At 41.1% G+C, this 17,249-nt stretch overlaps 1 protein-coding gene across 3 annotated transcripts in view; it reads right to left on the reverse strand.

Annotated features, from left to right (window-relative positions):
• The window catches only part of phex (phosphate regulating endopeptidase homolog, X-linked), a 52,758-nt gene extending 37,040 nt beyond the window's left edge, over positions 1-15,718 (reverse strand). For all 3 annotated transcript variants that reach the window (XM_061239946.1, XM_061239945.1, XM_061239947.1), the window contains exons 1-4: positions 15,539-15,718; positions 13,339-13,395; positions 12,212-12,373; positions 1,172-1,255 (exon numbers count right to left, since the gene is read on the reverse strand). In XM_061239946.1, coding sequence (XP_061095930.1) covers positions 1,172-1,255; positions 12,212-12,373; positions 13,339-13,395; positions 15,539-15,683 — 448 coding nt within the window. In that variant the 5' untranslated portion in view covers positions 15,684-15,718. The remainder of the gene's footprint in view (positions 1-1,171; positions 1,256-12,211; positions 12,374-13,338; positions 13,396-15,538) is intronic.
• Between the last annotated feature and the right edge of the window lie 1,531 nt (positions 15,719-17,249).

Consider the following 17,249-nt stretch of genomic DNA (forward strand, 5'->3'; position numbering starts at 1 on the left):
CTCCAATGATGTGAGGGCTACCATTGTGGACCATGTAATCAACCGTGGTCTTACAATAGCAGAGCCTGGTTGAAGAGTGCAACCTAATGTGGGCCAGTCCACAGTGTCATCAATTTTATAAACATTGAGAAGGAAAAACTGGTGTGCAATTGTGCAATATTGTAATTCTGCTCTCTGATTTGAAGTTACTGTAACAAATGTTCTTCCAGGGTGCACTGTCCAAATGACAATATGTCTAACATTTTCACAGTCTTGATTTCAAACAATGATAAAGGGACTTTTCATTTTGATGACACTGACAAATTCATTGAAACAATTATTTCATTTTGAAAAATTAGTGAAAGATTTTGAGTGAGATATGTGCTTTTGGAGGCGGTGCAGTATGCATGAAAATCTAGCCCTTCCTCCCCAATACTTATACATGATTGCCATCTAATATGCGAGTACCCCTGGACGCTACAATATAGTGAGTGCTACTGCTCTAGTGAGACTAGAATCTGTTGTTAGCTTATTGTTGATTTTTAAGTTTCTATGTTGCTGGACGAAGATTTAATTAAGCCTGACAATAGGAGCATGAAAGCTGCTTCACTGCCACAGGAACTCTGCTCACTTTACTATGCCAATGTAAAGCCGGCAAAAAATCCCTTTCATTTTTGGAGAAAGAGCGCAGTGTCCTATCACTTAAAATCAGGCAGATTTATAAAAAGGCTTTATAGCAGTGGATGCTTCAGTAATGAAAACTGCCTGCACTGGTATAAACTACAGGGTTTTGGGTGTCTGTTGAATGTAATGCATGTCACAGAGGCTTCCCTTAACCTCTCCAGATTAGTTCAGATTTATACATCTTGTAGCCTGGTCTACTTATTTTATACCCTGAAAGAGACCACAGATAGTGAGGAGACAGTCCAGTCAGGGAGGAGAAGTACTTTTTAATTATTCTTTGTTATTGCTTTGAGATGTTCTGTAAACAAACATATGCTCACAAATCTTGAGCACTCACTTGACCAGAATATGTGAAGACCTTTACTGACATGGTCCCTCCTCGTGATATTTATGTATGACCTCATCATTAACCTTTCAGCATGGTCTGTGGCTTCCTGCTCACCTATTAAGATCTGACAGACATTTCATGAGGAATTGTGTGAGGCATTGGGTTACCACACTTGCTTACTTTCATTCATGCAGGATCGGTACAGTATCTTTGCCTTTATCACTGCTTCAATGTCTTCTGGTAGTATAGGACTCTCCAGCAACTCTGAAAACAGCACAAAATCATAACAACTTTAGAGTTTGGGTATGTCAGCGGCCGGGAAACAATCACAGTAATAGTGAATACTGCAGTGGGACAAGTATAACAAGTATATACAAGTATAACTGCTGTAACAGCAATAGCGTATAGCAAACATAGGGCTTAGCCGCAGTAAATACAGCAGCAGTGTACAGTATCTGCAGCTACAGCAGACCTAGAGCATAGCATTTACAGATATCCAGAATTTGTTTATCTTGTACAGTTATGTTGTTTGTTTATTGTATACAATGCAATTATAATTATATCAACAGATAAATGCAAAAGTTTTTTTTATTATTTTGGCTCTCCACGCCAGTGGAGAGTTGAAATAAAGCAATGGATATCAAGTTAAAGTGCAGACTGTCTGCTATAATTGAAGGGTATACATCCATATCTGGTTATGTGTGGAGTAATTACCACCCTTTTTTATACATAGTTCACCCATTTTAGGGATAGAAAAATTAATTTAACAAATGAACCTGAAATAGAATCATATTTAATACTTGGTAGCAAATCCTTTGCATTTAGTGACTGCCTGAATTCAGTCTGCAACCCATAGATATCACCAGATGCTGGGTATCTTCCCTGGTGAAGTTCCGTTAGGCCTGTCCTGCAGCTACCTTTAGTTCCTGTTTGTTTCTGGGGCATGTTGCCTTCAATTGCCTTCAGGTGAGACCCATATTCAATTCAGGGTGGGTGATTGACTTGGGCCATCAAGAACATTCCACTGTTTGGCTCTGGCAAACTCCTTGCTTTCGCAGGTAGACTTGGGGTCATTGTCCTGCTACCAGGTGAAGTGCCATCCAATGAGTTTTGAGGCAATTGGTTGGATCTGAGCAGATGCATACTTCAGAATAAATTCTGCTTCTGCCATCAGCATCAGCATCAGCAGTCACATGATCAATGAAGACACGTGAGCCAGTTCCAGGTGCAGCCATACATGCCCAAGCCATAACATTACCTCCACCATGTATCACAGATGAGGGGGGTGCTTTGGATGATGAGCAGCCCAAACACATCTAGTAAAAGCCCATAACGAGTTGGCACTAGAGTAGGTGGTAGCCTACAGGCTGTAGGCAGCCGCTGAGATAGAGTCATTTAGCCATCATATAGGGAGGTAAAGTGGAAGTCCCGCTCAATGGTATTTCCGATGTACTGCTAAGTGCGATGCAAACGGATTTCATCATAGAAGGCAAAAACAGTAACTTCATATAAGCAAATGAAGCTTTAAATTGTTCTACAAACACAACATTACAAGGCTCCAGATCATTTGTGTACCATATGCAATAACAAAGATGACATTATCTATCCTGAGATGACCAGTCTTATGGGACATAGCAACACATTTGCATGGGTTTTTTTCCCCAATTGTGCTTGACATTGGTTGCAGGTTGCAATTGATAGGCCACTGATTACATGAATGTATCCTATTTGTAATCAAGTTTGTATGTGAGAATCATGCCAGTCTGATTTCCGATGGTCGGGACGATAACTGAATACAGACACACTATCGGTGGCATTAGGATGGTCCAAATGTGGAAATTTGGTTACTATGAAAGGGAAAGCATTATGGGAGGCTGAGTTTGATCTGTTACCTAAAACCGCAGAACATTATTTTTTACAAACTGAAATTCCATTGTATTCAGTATATAGCTGTATATTCATGTTTTTAAGCCATGAATAACATACTTCAACGTTACGTAGTTTGTTTTCTGCTCTGGTGCCTGTTGTATTCTATGCCACTAGGTGTCAGGCTATTGTGATTCTGATTACGATAGTAATGATACAAATGAGAAGAAGAAAAAAAGGTCCAGTACATGTGATGCTGTACGCATTGTTCACGATGTTCCTCAGTAAAATAATGGAATAGTATTACACAGCCTCTTCATTGACGTACTACAATACATAACAAATTGGCGACGAGGTTACTGCTAGCTGTACGAAGATGGCTTTTGCTTCAACGCCGTTTCCACCACCTTTTCTACCTTGCCCGGGTGAGCCGCCTATTCCGCTCGTTACATGGGAAAAGATGTTCCAAAACTATCTACTGGTCACTGGTGTGACGGGGGATGGATGGCCGGAGGAGAGGAAAAAGGCACTTTTGCTGCATAGTCTCGGAACAGAAGGCCAGAGACTGTTTTATACGCTACCAGGTCAAGGTACGAAAATGGCTGAAGCCCTTACGGCTTTGAAAGCTCACTTTAACCTGAAAAGAAATACTGTTGCTAAACAACATGCCTTCAGAAAGAGAGTTCAGGCTCAAAATGAAAGTATCCTGCAGTATGTTGCCGCGCTATGAGATTTAGCTACTACGTGTGAGTTTGCGGACAAGCAGGATGAAATGTTAAGGGACCAATTGGTAGAACACGTTTCAAGTCAGCGCATACGAGAACGTCTGCTGCTGGAGACTAATTTGGCATTGGAGAGAGCAATCACACTTGCCACTCAAATCGAAGCTGCATTAGTGCAGGCCGAAACAATCTCTGCCATTGCTGCGGCTCCTGTCGCCGCTGTGCATACAAAACCTGCAGACGGCTGAAACCGTCTCCGTAACCCCCGCCCTAGGAAACCACCTACTGCTCCCAATTCAGGACCTGCTGCTGCCTCTACGTCTTCGCGTTCATGTTATAGATGTGGTTCTGACAAACATATGGCAAACCACAGGAACTGCCCTGCTGCCACAGCCAAGTGTAAAAACTGTCAAAAGTCTGGTCATTTCACGCGTGTTTGCAGCTCCGCGCAGACATTTCATGTGGATTCAGTGGAGTTGCCTGAGATTCAGATCTTGTACTTACATGATAGTGACATGCCAGACAGAATTTGTTGTACAGCCAATGTTAAAACATCGTCTACCACTGCCCCTATAGAGTTCATTGTGGACTCAGGTTCATCAGTTTCCATAATACCGAAACCACTTTATGAGGCTAAATTCATCCATGCCACACTGCAAGCCCCTACTGTCAATCTAGTCACATACTCCCGCTCTCCAATTCCTGTGCTGGGGTGTCTACCTGTCCTGGTGTCACGTAATGATGCCTCTTGCTCTACAAGGCTGTTCGTTGTTGAATCAGGGACTGCGCTACTTGGGATGGATCTCATAAAGGGACTTAAACTATGCTTTGATGGCACTACAGTACAGGACGCACAAAGGCCTACTACATCTGCTCCTGTGGTGGATCTGTCCACCACACCGCCACTGCCATCGGCCTACGGCTGCGCAAAACAGTTTGTTCACAAAGTGAAAGTCTCGAATGCAGTTACCCCAGTGAGACAGAAACTGTGTCGCTTGCTGCTGTCAGTGCGAGATGCGGTGAGTAAGGAAATCGACAGACTTCTCAAAGAAGGAATAATAGAGAGAATCGATACTTCACCGTGGGTTTCCCCCATCGTGGTAATTCAAAAAAAGTCAGGAGGCATTAGAATGTGCGTGGATTTGCGAGAGCCGAACAAGGCTGTTACAGATAGTTATCCCCTTCCACACATTGACGAGTTGCTGTCACTTCTCAAGGGCGCTACTGTCTTTTCTACTATCGATTTGGAGGCAGCATACTTCCAATTGCCCCTACACGAAGAGAGTCGTGATCTGACAGCTTTCATTACGCACAATGGGCTGTTCAGATTTTGCCGAGTCCCATATGGGTTAGCCTCAGCCCCTTTTGCATTCCAGAAGATGTTGGCTAGAGTGCTGGAGGGCTTGCCCAATGTAGCCCATTATTTAGACGATATAATTCTTTGGGGAAAAACACGAGCTGCACACGATGCCACCCTTGCCTCTGTTCTAAAGCGCTTACAGTTAACTTATTTTCTTCTTCTCATTTGAATCATTACTATCGTAATCAGAATCACAATAGCCTGACACCTAGTGACATAGAATACAACATATAAAATAAAATAATAATAATAATTGCACTTATGATGACTATATGTTTAGAACAACACTTCATGTGTATTTTACTAGCTATGGATGTGATGCTTTAACTTGTGGAAGAACCTATGCACTTGTAAGTCGCTTTGGATCGAAAGCATCTGCTAAATGACAAAAATGTAAATGTAAAATGTAATTTTTATTTATTTAATAGGGTGCAGTAAACTGGAAGTATCGCTCCCGAAACATCCGCTTTACCTTTGTTTTTTAAACGTGCGTGATTGGTCTGAATAAAGAAACGTCATTGTATGCGACAATGTTTTGGCTTAGGGCCAATTTAGCTAAGATGTAGTGTAAGTATAAATTGTGCATCTGAACAAAGACAAAACTAAATTTTACTTAACTAGTTACAATGTGACATTTATTGTGGAATTTACACCCTAACTTCAAACTTATGTTATACTTGTGCAACAGGCTGCTGCTGTTTATTTACTAAGTGCAATGTAATTGCCTATGGCATACATTACATTACATTATTGGCATTTGGCAGACGCTCTTATCCAGAGCGACGTACAACAAAGTGCATACCCATAACCAGGGATAAGTTCGCTGAAAGACCCTAGAGGGAAGTACAATTTCAACTGCTACCTGTACAACAAAGATAAGGACAAGGGCCATTTTTTTTTTTTTTTTTTTTTTGAACAAACAAACAAACAGAGCAAAACTATCCAAACACTGCTTACCTAGCCAACTAAAAATACCGATACACAAAGCAAGTCACAGAGACAACAATTAAGATAGTTATGTCAGTGGTTGAAGTAAAGTGACAGATGTCCCACAAAGTGCGTCCCACTAATGAACAAAATGTTCCGATTTAACGTGCAATCACACTCCAAGTCCAAACTTCCGAACGCTGACTGGAGTGCGAACTCAGGAGCACGGTAGTGTGAAGCACAGAAGTGTGCAGTTTAAGATGCAGCTATAGTCTCATTGAAAACAATGACATCCAGTTTCGTCCTGTCGTCTACCGTCTGCTATGTGAATGCGGCATTAAATACATTTAGTCCAGCCCTTTTCAACCTTGTACTTTTTGCATGAACCCTAAAACTAGAAAAAGTGCATCTGACCTCTTTGGGTTATGACTATGAAAAAAGTGTTCCCAAAGTTTTGTCTATGTCTCCGATAGATTTATTCAGATTTTTCAGCATGATGATGGCATTGGCACTTATCTCCTCGTGTTGAGAGAAAACAGCAATGGACTCAGCAAAGGTCAATTCTGTTTTCATAGTCTTAATGCAAAATCTATAGCACAGCACACAAGTCCATTTAGAGCATTGTCAGATGCACTTTTTTCTATTTTCACAGCGGATAGTTCAAGCAAGGTTCTACATTTGGGGCTGGTGGGGTCCGGCCCCACCACTAGTTGGTGGCATTGTGTTCTTATCTGCAGTTCAATGAAGTGTTTGTGCAATCTGTATTGTAGCCTATAGGGCTTGACGCTGGCAATTATCTGTCATTGGGGCCGGCCCCACAACCCATAGCCCTGGCAGTAAGGCAGGGAATTCCTTTATTTTGGCCATAGATCAAGTTGGCTAGCTGTCTCCAGATATTTGCGTCGTAGCTGTAGTAGCGGTCTTGTTATAGTAGCTTTCATAGTAGCTTAGCCAAATAAATATCACAGCTTATGAAAATATCACCAAGAACGAGGTGGAAAACCTCATCCCCCAAGTAGGAAAGGATAAAAGTGGTTCTGGAGTGGTTCCAGAGATCTCCCGCTAGGCTAGACTAACTTGGTCAAATCCTTTGAAACAACCAATTTTTACATTTTAGCTAGACTAGAGACATGCAATGCTTTTGTACATTTCACCCCAGAAAATAAGATTAATTGTATTAATGCTAAGTAGTTTGTGGCTTTATTGTAAAATGAATGAAAATAGTTGGCATAGCCTACACATAATTTCAGGAAAACCGTAGCCTATTTAACGATTACTCTGCTTAATATTTGACTCTAATAAAGCATACTAAAATTAATGTTTCCATTTTACTTGTCCACTGGTCCCTGAACCACTTTTTGTATTTCATGTACCTCCCAAATTTACGTTTGAACGTCATTTATTTAAAATGATAGGCCCATTTGCACTCCCTGGGTAGGTTACTTTCTCGTAGCCCTATTTTTCAAGTGAGCTGCTAGTGATAGTGTGTTATTGTGTTAAACTACCAAAGTTGAGGCTCACAAAAGTCACTGCTTGGCTTGACAGGCTGATCGGTACCCCATTTCTATGCCAAAAGCACGACAGGAGTTCAATTTGAAGGAACATATTAATTTTAACCAGTATAAACATGAAATATCTACTTTTTTGTGGTATTGAAAAGGTAAAATGCCTATTTGGGGTGGTAATGTTTATGTTTCGCTAAAACAACAGGAAGCCAATTGGATATTCATGTTACCGAACCTCTCCCCCAAGGGTTTAAATGATGAACTAATGTTGTTGTAAAATGGTGATGTGTGATTTGTTGTGTCCATTAACTATGTGATTGTTTCAACAAATTCAACAATGTGTACTGGCAGTATGTGTACTGGGAGTTGCTAAATGCTGGGAGACAATGTACATGTGACAATAAATTGCCCTAGGATTAATGTTCAAAGTTCTCCTCCTTGTTAGATATTTGTGGGTCCCTGTCATCCCAGTGCAGCTTTCCCTGTTATGGTAACATTAATGGCAACAAGCACTCATCAAAGAATTTTTTGAAACTAGCACTTGTTAGCCTACAGTTGCAAATGCTATTTCAACCCTTTCCTTAAAACAATAGCCTTTTTGTTCAGTAGGCTATTGTTCAGTAGGCTAACGTAATCCCTAATATTTCCCCCTTAAAATTCACCAGAAATTATAATTTCACAGCCGTCTTTAAAACAATGTTTTTTGTTCCTAAAATAAAATGAATTCCTTGACATTAGGTTTCACATGATCAGTGACATACTACCCTGTTCCTGGTCATTTCCAGGCAACAGCAGATGGCATTTGATGCATTATCCTCTCAAAACTGGAGAGAAACATGTTTCGTTAAGTTAGGTGGATACACGTGACATCATTTCACTATTTAATGCATGAAATATTGTACTCCATACATCGTCTCTTGCATAAATTATATTGTTTCTAGGAATGCCTTCTGTTCTCCCATCCACAAACTTCAAAGGAAACATGATTTAAAAAGTAATTTAAAAAGTCACACTGATACTCTAATCTAGGCATACCATATATGGGTCCCACCTCCTGCAGTTTGTCACTGAAGAGACATCCAAACACAAAGCTATTTATGGGGTGTCTTCGCCCAGCGTGGCCACAGATCACCATAATGTCATGGTTGCTGAGGCCTGCCAGTTGGAATGTACAACCATCACATCTGTTGTTAAAAGCAGGAGTAAATTTGCATCCTGTAGAGGTATTCTAAGCTGAATAACCTTGGATGTACCCAAATCCGAATATGATATTCGGAAAAGCAGACAAATTATGCGTTTTATGCAAATATTTGTTCCTTCTCAATTTCTGCAATATTATTTTGGAAGCTTATCCATTTTGCTTGCAATTATCAGGGTAAAAAACCTTCATGTATCGTTGACTGAAAACAGCCTATCTTGCTTTTCTTAACTGATTTCAGATGGCAGGAGGCTGCGTATATTTGTGCTCATGAGCCAGTTTTCAGGTAGGCTTATGACTCACTGGACACGTTGTGTACTGCTACGCGAATAGTTGCATTTTGACTATTGACATAAATGTAATACTCTAATAGGAGAGGGAAGTTTAACTAGTCTCTTTGCATTGCCTTTTCTTATCCAGCTGGGTCTCAAAGCTCATTTACAAATTTTGTGTTTACGTTACATCCATACCTTCCAGGGAGCCATTGGTTTCCATACATTTCTGTATGAAAATCGACTTGCACGGTTGTTTGCTAGATAATCCATTATCCTGAACGTCTCACAAACAAAATTCAAATATCCATGCTTCTGAATCCCAACGTGATTGTTAGATAGTAGATGCAAAGTTACTCAAGGGGCTTTACAATGAATTCACCCAATCACACACACACACTGACGGAAAAGGGCCATCATGCATGTGTCAGCCTGTCAGCATGAACCAGTCTCGCCATTCTCTGACCTCTCACATAAACAAGCCATTTTTGCCCACAGAACTTCCACGGACTAGATGTTTTTTTCACACAATTCACAAAACTCTATAGACTGTTGTCTATGAATATCCCAAAGATCAGCCATGGTCAAATTCACTTCCATCAAATTTCTTCCCCATTCTGATGTTTGGTCTGAACAAAAAGTGAACATCTTGCCCGTATCTGCATGCTTTTATGCCTTGAGTTTCTGCAGCACAATTGGCTGATTAGATATTTGCATTAATCAGCTGGGGCTCATTTCACGGAAGAGATTTCCGAGGATTTTCACTCTCAGATCGCAATATCTTATGAAAAGGCGTTTCACAGAAATGTGTGACTTGCGAATTGCAAATAAACCTGTGACAACTACAAACCTCTCCCTTGCAAATATGCAATTGCCTCTGATAATGCAGATAGGCTGCATCGACAAGCTCCATTAAGAATACAATTTATTCTATTCAAATCAACTGTGATTTGGGTCATCGCTTAGTCACAGGTGATGTTACTAATGGATGGCATCTAGGTGACAGTGTTACATTTAAATTGGCTATTACAAATAATAAAACACCTAATGTTATTAAAGTGTAGGCTATGATATTAGGTGTACCAGGTAGATGTAATAGTTCAAATGAAACAAACCATTCAAATTAAATTTTTATTTTACAATGTAGCTAAATATTTGTTAAATCTGAAGGTTAATGTTCCACCCTTTGGATACCGTTTATCGGTATTTGTAATTTTAAAAAATAATGATTAAATTCATCACATAAATTATATTTTATATTTAGGTTAATTGAGGAGTTCTACCACTTAATAGCACTGTTCAATATTCAGAGGGCTGAATATTTTAACAATGTGTTTATGGCATTACTTTAATGCCAAAATTCGAGCACACAAGAAATGATTTTGAGAGCAGGATTCCTCTTGCTTGCGTGTGAATTTATTCTCACACTAAACATGTTATCCTCTCGCACTCTTATTTTTTCGACTGAACATCACCGCAAAAAGTAATGTCGAAATGGCTCAGTATTCACCAACTACTAATCCCTATTCAGTGAATGGCCATATACTGCACTAAATTGTTTAGTTAACAATGAATTCAGACAGCGGATGTTGTCTTTTGCAATCATTCAGTGTTATCACGTAGGCTACACACTGTTGCATATAGGGACAAGACCATTAACATCTAGACTCCAGAGATATTAAACCTGATGTTATTTTGCAATGCCCAGTCAAGATGCAGCTTATTTATCCCTGCGGTGCTCAGGCAAAAATCTGGGCTTTTACGCAAAATATAATAAATTACTTTTTTTAAACACTGACTCCATGGCCTTGCCTTATTTTATGTGTGGAACATATAAAAGAACACATTTTCACTGAGTAAACATCTACAACAGACGAATATTGGTATTCTTAGTTGGCTAGGTAAGCAGTGTTTGGATAGTTAACTTTGGTCACTTTTGCTCTGTTTGTTTGTTTCTTTGTTCTCAAAAAAAAAAAAAAAAAAAAAAAAAGGGCCCTCGTCCTTATCTTTGTTGTACAGGTAGCAATTTAAATTGTACTTCCCTCTAGGGTCTTTCAGCGAACTTATCCCTGGTTATGGGTATGCACTTTGTTGTACGTCGCTCTGGATAAGAGCGTCTGCCAAATGCCAATAATGTAATGTAATGTAATGAATATTGCTCTTGGCGCTTTTAGTCGGACTTTGAATCATTCATAGGCATTAATGTCAACTACAAGAAAGGCTATTTTAGCAAGCTAACTAACAGTAAAGGCAGAACTGCCTCGAATGCCGTCCCATTCAAAAGTGTGCAAAAAATTATGCCTTTTAAGTGCCTTCATTTGACCGATATTGAAGGCAGCATCGATAGATTAGATTTTTTATTTATTATTAAATTACACCAGTTAACCGAACCATGAAAATACTGATAATGTCCATCCCTAGTTTTTATATACTATTTGGTGAACCGTGTATGGAAAAATGAATTAAAGCTGAAAATCTGCACTCTAACCATACAGTAAACCATTAAAAATAGTAGATCATTACAAATCTTTAACCCACTGATCTGGCCAGTGGTGAATATGCCAGTGGCCGTGTTTGTGAAGTGAAACCACTTCTGTCGACCTGTACAGGTTAGCCAAGTGGTGTGTGTGTGCATGCACGTGTGCATGCATGCATACAAACGTATGTGTGTGCATGTGTGTATGCGCACTGTGTGCCTGCCTTTACCCAATATAGGTCTGTAGTGCTCTTAATTTCCATCTTTCTCAGATCCTCATTATCTTTGCTTTCACTTGACAAGTGATTATGGTTATTATCACTTTCTGTGGGTGGGGAATAGGGATAATTACATAATACCCATGGTGCAAAATTCCTTTACGATTGAGGTTACTCTGTGCAGATGTTGTGGAAATGTCACTTTAACATTGCAAAAACCTTGCAGAGTGAAATGTGGAGCAGTACAGTCGGAAGCCTGTGGGTTTTTTCCCTGCAGATGATTCCTCCCACTCTCTCTTTGTCTTTCTGTACTAATCCGGCCCTCTGTGTTTAAGTATAGCTCACACTAAGTAGGGTGTGTAGTGGGGGGGGTAAAGACCAACTCTCAGGTGGTACTTATTCAAGATCTAGACCTAAATTCAGGTCCCGTGGGGGAGGGGGCACCTACGCCACACACCATGTACAGTGCAATGTTAGCATAGACTAACCACTCTGCTGATGGGAACAGACCACTGAACACTTACCAATGTTCAACTGCTGGAATGTTTAAGTGCTGTTAGCATGGACTTGACTGTATATGTTTTCTTTTCCAGTTAAGTAATTGCTTAAACACAGGCTTATTCTCTTAACAGCATAGACAGTCAGCACATACTTAGAATGGTGGCAGGTCACACACCTTTGAGTTTGAGGTCTACATTCTGCCGCAGCCAGGGGTAGATGCCGTAGCTGGCGGAATCCTCTGGAATAGGGTTTTCCCTCAGCCACCCTCCACAAGCATACTGGTAGAAATCTTCACAGGGATCGACTGAGCGGTCCATCTTCGTCAGGATGGAGCCAGCTGTGTGGCATTCAGGTAAACAGGCCGAAAGAAGGACACACAGTTACCATAGTCACGGATATCATAGAATGAAAGTCATCTGAGGCGGTTTATTTTAATGTTGCTTGAGTGTCACATGTGGTTGCTTGTATCTGTGAAGGATATTGGCTACTCACACTGTCTTACTATTTGCGGAAGACAATATCTTAGTTCAAGAACAATTCATGAATCAGACCTCTCAGAACTCTTTGAATATGTTGCGATTCATATTAAAAAATTAAGGACAGCTCCTTAATAAAATTACAAATCGGTGTAAATTCAGTCTGGAAACAACAGCCATTTCTTTCAGAGGGGAGGAGGGATCATGACCTTGAATGACCACAGCTATTGCCAGAGGGGAGGCTGGGTGTGAGATTGGTTCTGGTCCTGTCACAGGGATTAAGTGGTCTGGGTGTAAGGGAGGATATGATCCAGCTGTAGTGCCAATGACACATTCTGAATGCCTATGTTGTGTTTAAGAGACCAAAGCCTGTGAGAGTGAAGGAAATGGTGTGTCTCTCCTACGGAGGAGGGGTAGAATTTTCACTCGGTGGGGAAAAGAGAGTTCCCTCCCTCCTTGTCTCTCCCTCTCAGTGAATGGGGAGAAGATTGACAAGAGCACCTGTAGCACCTGTTCTCTGTGCTTCATCTTACAGCTACCTCTGATAGGCAGGTGTACAGGTATACATAGGCACCGATACACCAGTGTGCATGTGTACAGATGTTTCTATGAGTGGGAAGTAGTCTGATCTATCCCAGTTCACCCAAACTAGCATTTTCTCCATAAATACTGAGGCCAGATAAACTATTCTATGAATTGTATCATGTGTAACTAACACTGTGTTATCGGTGACTGGGTAATTGACAATTGCAATTTTTGATTGTTTTGAAACCTGGTTATGAAAGTAGAAGATGAGGTTTGGAGTGAAGAGGAAAAGAAAGTCTACCTGCTTCAATGCATTCTTCAGTCATGCAGTATTCTTCCTCCCTTGACCTTTGGGAAACTAGGAGGCAAAGTGGTAGAGAATTTATGAAGGTAGAAATACACTCATACCCACACACATAACTCACATGTACACGCACACATTCAGACACACACTGACGTAACACACAAAGATAAATATTCACACATATTCAAATAACTTACAAATGTGCAGACACATACACTCACTGAGCACTTTATTAGGTAGACTTGTACACCAGCTTGTTAATGCAATTTTTTAATCAGCCAATTAGGTGGCAGTAAGTAAATGCATAAAAGACTGCAGGCAATGTCAAGAGGTTCAGCTGTTTTTAGACCAAATATCAGAATGGGGAAGTAATGTGATCTAAGTGATTTTGACCATGGAATGATTGTTGGTGCCAGACAGGGTGGTTTGAATATCTCAGAAACCGCTGATCTCCTTGGATTTTCATGCACAAAAGTCTCTAGAGTTAGCAGAGAATGGTGCGAAAAACAAAAAACATGAGCAGCAGTTCTGCGGGCAAAAATTCCTTGTTAATGAGAGAGGTAGGTAGAGAAGGGCCAGACTGGTCAAAGCTGACAGGAAGGTAACAGTGACGCAAATAACCACATATTACAACAGTGGTATGCAGAAGAGCATTTCAACACACACATAATGCGTCAACCCTGTTAAGTGGATAGGCTACAGCAGCAGAAGACCAAAAAGTCTAAAAAATAATAAATACTAATAAATACCTAATAAAGTGCTCACTGAGTGTATGCACGCAAATGTACACACAAAGACACACACATGCACCTCTTCTCCCCCATACATTATGATCACTGTCCTACTATGACCCTAGGCCCCTCTCCCCCGACACACACAAGCAGCACCACATCTCTCAACTGTCAGGGGTTTCAATGTCACTGACTGTGCTGACCCTTCAACACACTCATGCACATGTACGCGCATGCACACACACACACACACACTACCCACTGTCAGTGATCTTTCACCAGATTTCATTCAGCAGTTGCACAAGACACACAGGAGACATGTAGAAATAATCCTGAAAAAAAAGCTAAGCTACATCCACTGTCCAGGCATTTCAAAAACGTACTCCTTTCTACATGCACCCCAGTGAAACTCAAGAGGCCAAACTTTTCTGGAAGCCTCAGACAGGCATGTGCGCAAACACTCCAGGGCTGTGTACAGGATGGTGCAACTTTATGACCACATAAAGATTCGCAGCTCAAGTTACTTCAGTAAATACACAGCCATATAAATATGCAATAAAGCAATGAAAGAAAGGGTATCTAAATAACCTGAATTACTAAAGTAAGCAAATCAATAATGATTATTTATTTAAATAAGTTACTTATAGTGCTTTTTTCTTTTTCATTGAAACAGAGGAACTGGGAAGAGCATTCAGTGTATGGGACTGCAATGTCACTGAATTCATTTATCATTAGATGCATCATTAGGTGTATTTCCACCACTTTGTAAGACAAAAAAAAGTATTTTTGTTCATTTTTCATGGAATTAGGGTGGGATACAATACTTCAGTCATCTGTGTCTTTGTGTAATTCTGAGTAATTTTCCCTCATTGTAGGAGAAAGTGCATCTTTGTCTCTACTTGTCTTCCTCTCTCAGTGACCTCAGTGACCACTCAACCTCACTCTCTCTCTGTTTCTTTCTCTCTCTCTCTCTCTCTCTCGCTCACACACACACACACACACACACACACACACACACACACACACACACACACACACACACACATATTACACAACACACATTCTCTTCAGACAGCCTTTAGCAGGACAGGAGACATCCAGTGTTGCCATAATACTTTAGTCCATGAACATACAGTACTGTATAAGAGCATCAAGCTTTCACAGTAACACATGAAAACACATCACACATGTAATGGTCTTTTCCCCTTAACCTCGAGGACAAGAATTCTGTTTTTTTTTCTCTCTCTCTCTCTCCTGCAGCATGTGTGCACCACACTAAGAGCAGTCTTCCACTCAGTACTGATATAATTACAGTGTCCTGCTCCTCTCCTCCTGGTTAAAACCAGGTGTGTAATTTAATATGCTCCCAAAAATAATTGTAACCCAAATGTCGTCAGTGCACTGGGATAGTGCACACCCAGATGGGGACCTACTGTGGCCATGCAGCCCAAACCAGGGGTACTCACCCAGGATGAGGGCCAGAAGCAGCCCCAGGCTGAGGCACAAGGAGACCACCAGCCCAGCCTTCAGCAGCCTGGATACACTCCCAACCTCTTTCCCAGCTCCTCCGGTGCTGTTTTCCAGACCTTTCCCACCGTATTCCACCTCCATGCTGCCCTCTGTGCTCTGTACTTCCCGCACTTCAGCCAAACTGGAGATGCTGAGGGATAAGTCCAGCGTGGGGCAAACCCCGCCCAAAAAAGAAACCACCACTCTGTGGCTCCTCCCCCTAACCCTGCTCCCGCCTTTCTCTGGCCTCAAGGAACCTTTCCTGCAGCCAGACCGAGGCCTCGGGTGCTGAAGATTTGGCCAGCGCAGCGGGCTTAGTGTTCAGTCATCTGCGAAGAAGGATCAGGCATGTTCAAAGGTGCTGAGATCACAGTAACCATACAGTGTGATGGAGAGGGAGAAAGAGAGAGTGTGAAAGAAAGAGAGAGAGGGTGGTTTCAGGGTGCTGGCAGGGTCAGTCTGGGAATGCCCTATGGGTCCCTGGATGGGACGCGCTTGGATCTGGATTCTGCTTCACTCCAGCAGCCACTGAGTGAATAAAAAGAGAAAGAAGAGGGATAGGTGAGCGGAGCTGAGAGAGCAGCTGAAGCAGCGGTGTGCGTCGGAGAAAGCCTGGCCAATGGAGCTGAGCATTCACAACACACACAGGGAGAAGACGCAGGAGAGAGAGAGCAAGAGAGAGAGATAACTCCCACTCCACTGATCCACGAAGAATGAGAGAGTTTTAAAAACCAAAAGAAAATAAGGAACAATTAAGCATTCCTCTTCTGGTGCCAGACAGGGTTTAGCGGACTCTTCCTCCTCTCCTCTTTTATATCCCGCCACCTACAACCCCCACACAGGGAAGAGATGATAGGTTCTGCTCACGCTCAAAACAGCATGTGACAGATTTCAGTTTCAGATTTTGTATACATTTGCAAATTGTATAAAAAAAATTCAGTTTTCACTCTGTCATTTTGTGTTATTGAGTGTAGATTGATGGGCAATTTTATCCATTTAAAATTAAATCTACAACACAACATGTGAAGGGGTCTGAAAAAGCCATTGTATGTGACCCAGCAGCAGTATGGTCATTAACCTAGTAACTTACTCTCCTTGGTTCAGCCTGTCACAACCAATGATGCACAGCCAGCACAGGATATAGAACAGATTTCATTCACTCCATCAATAACTCAATAAATCACTCACTCATTCAATCACTCACTTGCTGAACAGTACCTTCTTTTTTCAGGGTGAACAGCTTTATCATGGAACCCATCTAATTGGTCATGGTCCCTGCAAAATTATTTCCCTGTTACTGCACTGTATTATCATAACCTAGAGTATGTTTGCATATGATATTCGCATAGAATACTTAAAGACACAAATGTGTATACAGTATCAAAAGTTCGAGACAAATTAACATGAATAGGACAGTCATGTTTTGTATTTGGTTGCATATTGTTTGCATGCCATGACTTGGCAAGTGCATTTTAATGGATCTCTATGAGAACTGGGATTAGATTCAGCTGTAAATTACATTAAAACAGTATGAATACATTTGTTGGCTACATGGCTTTATGTCATGTTAGATCCAAGGTATCAGATGAGCCTCAAATCAACGTGCAGTAGATACTACAAGGGACATCTCTCCTGCCTAATTTTCCTGTTGAACTCAATGGAAGAATT

Source organism: Conger conger, chromosome 4, assembly GCF_963514075.1.
Source record: "Conger conger chromosome 4, fConCon1.1, whole genome shotgun sequence".
Classification (NCBI taxonomy): domain Eukaryota; kingdom Metazoa; phylum Chordata; class Actinopteri; order Anguilliformes; family Congridae; genus Conger; species Conger conger.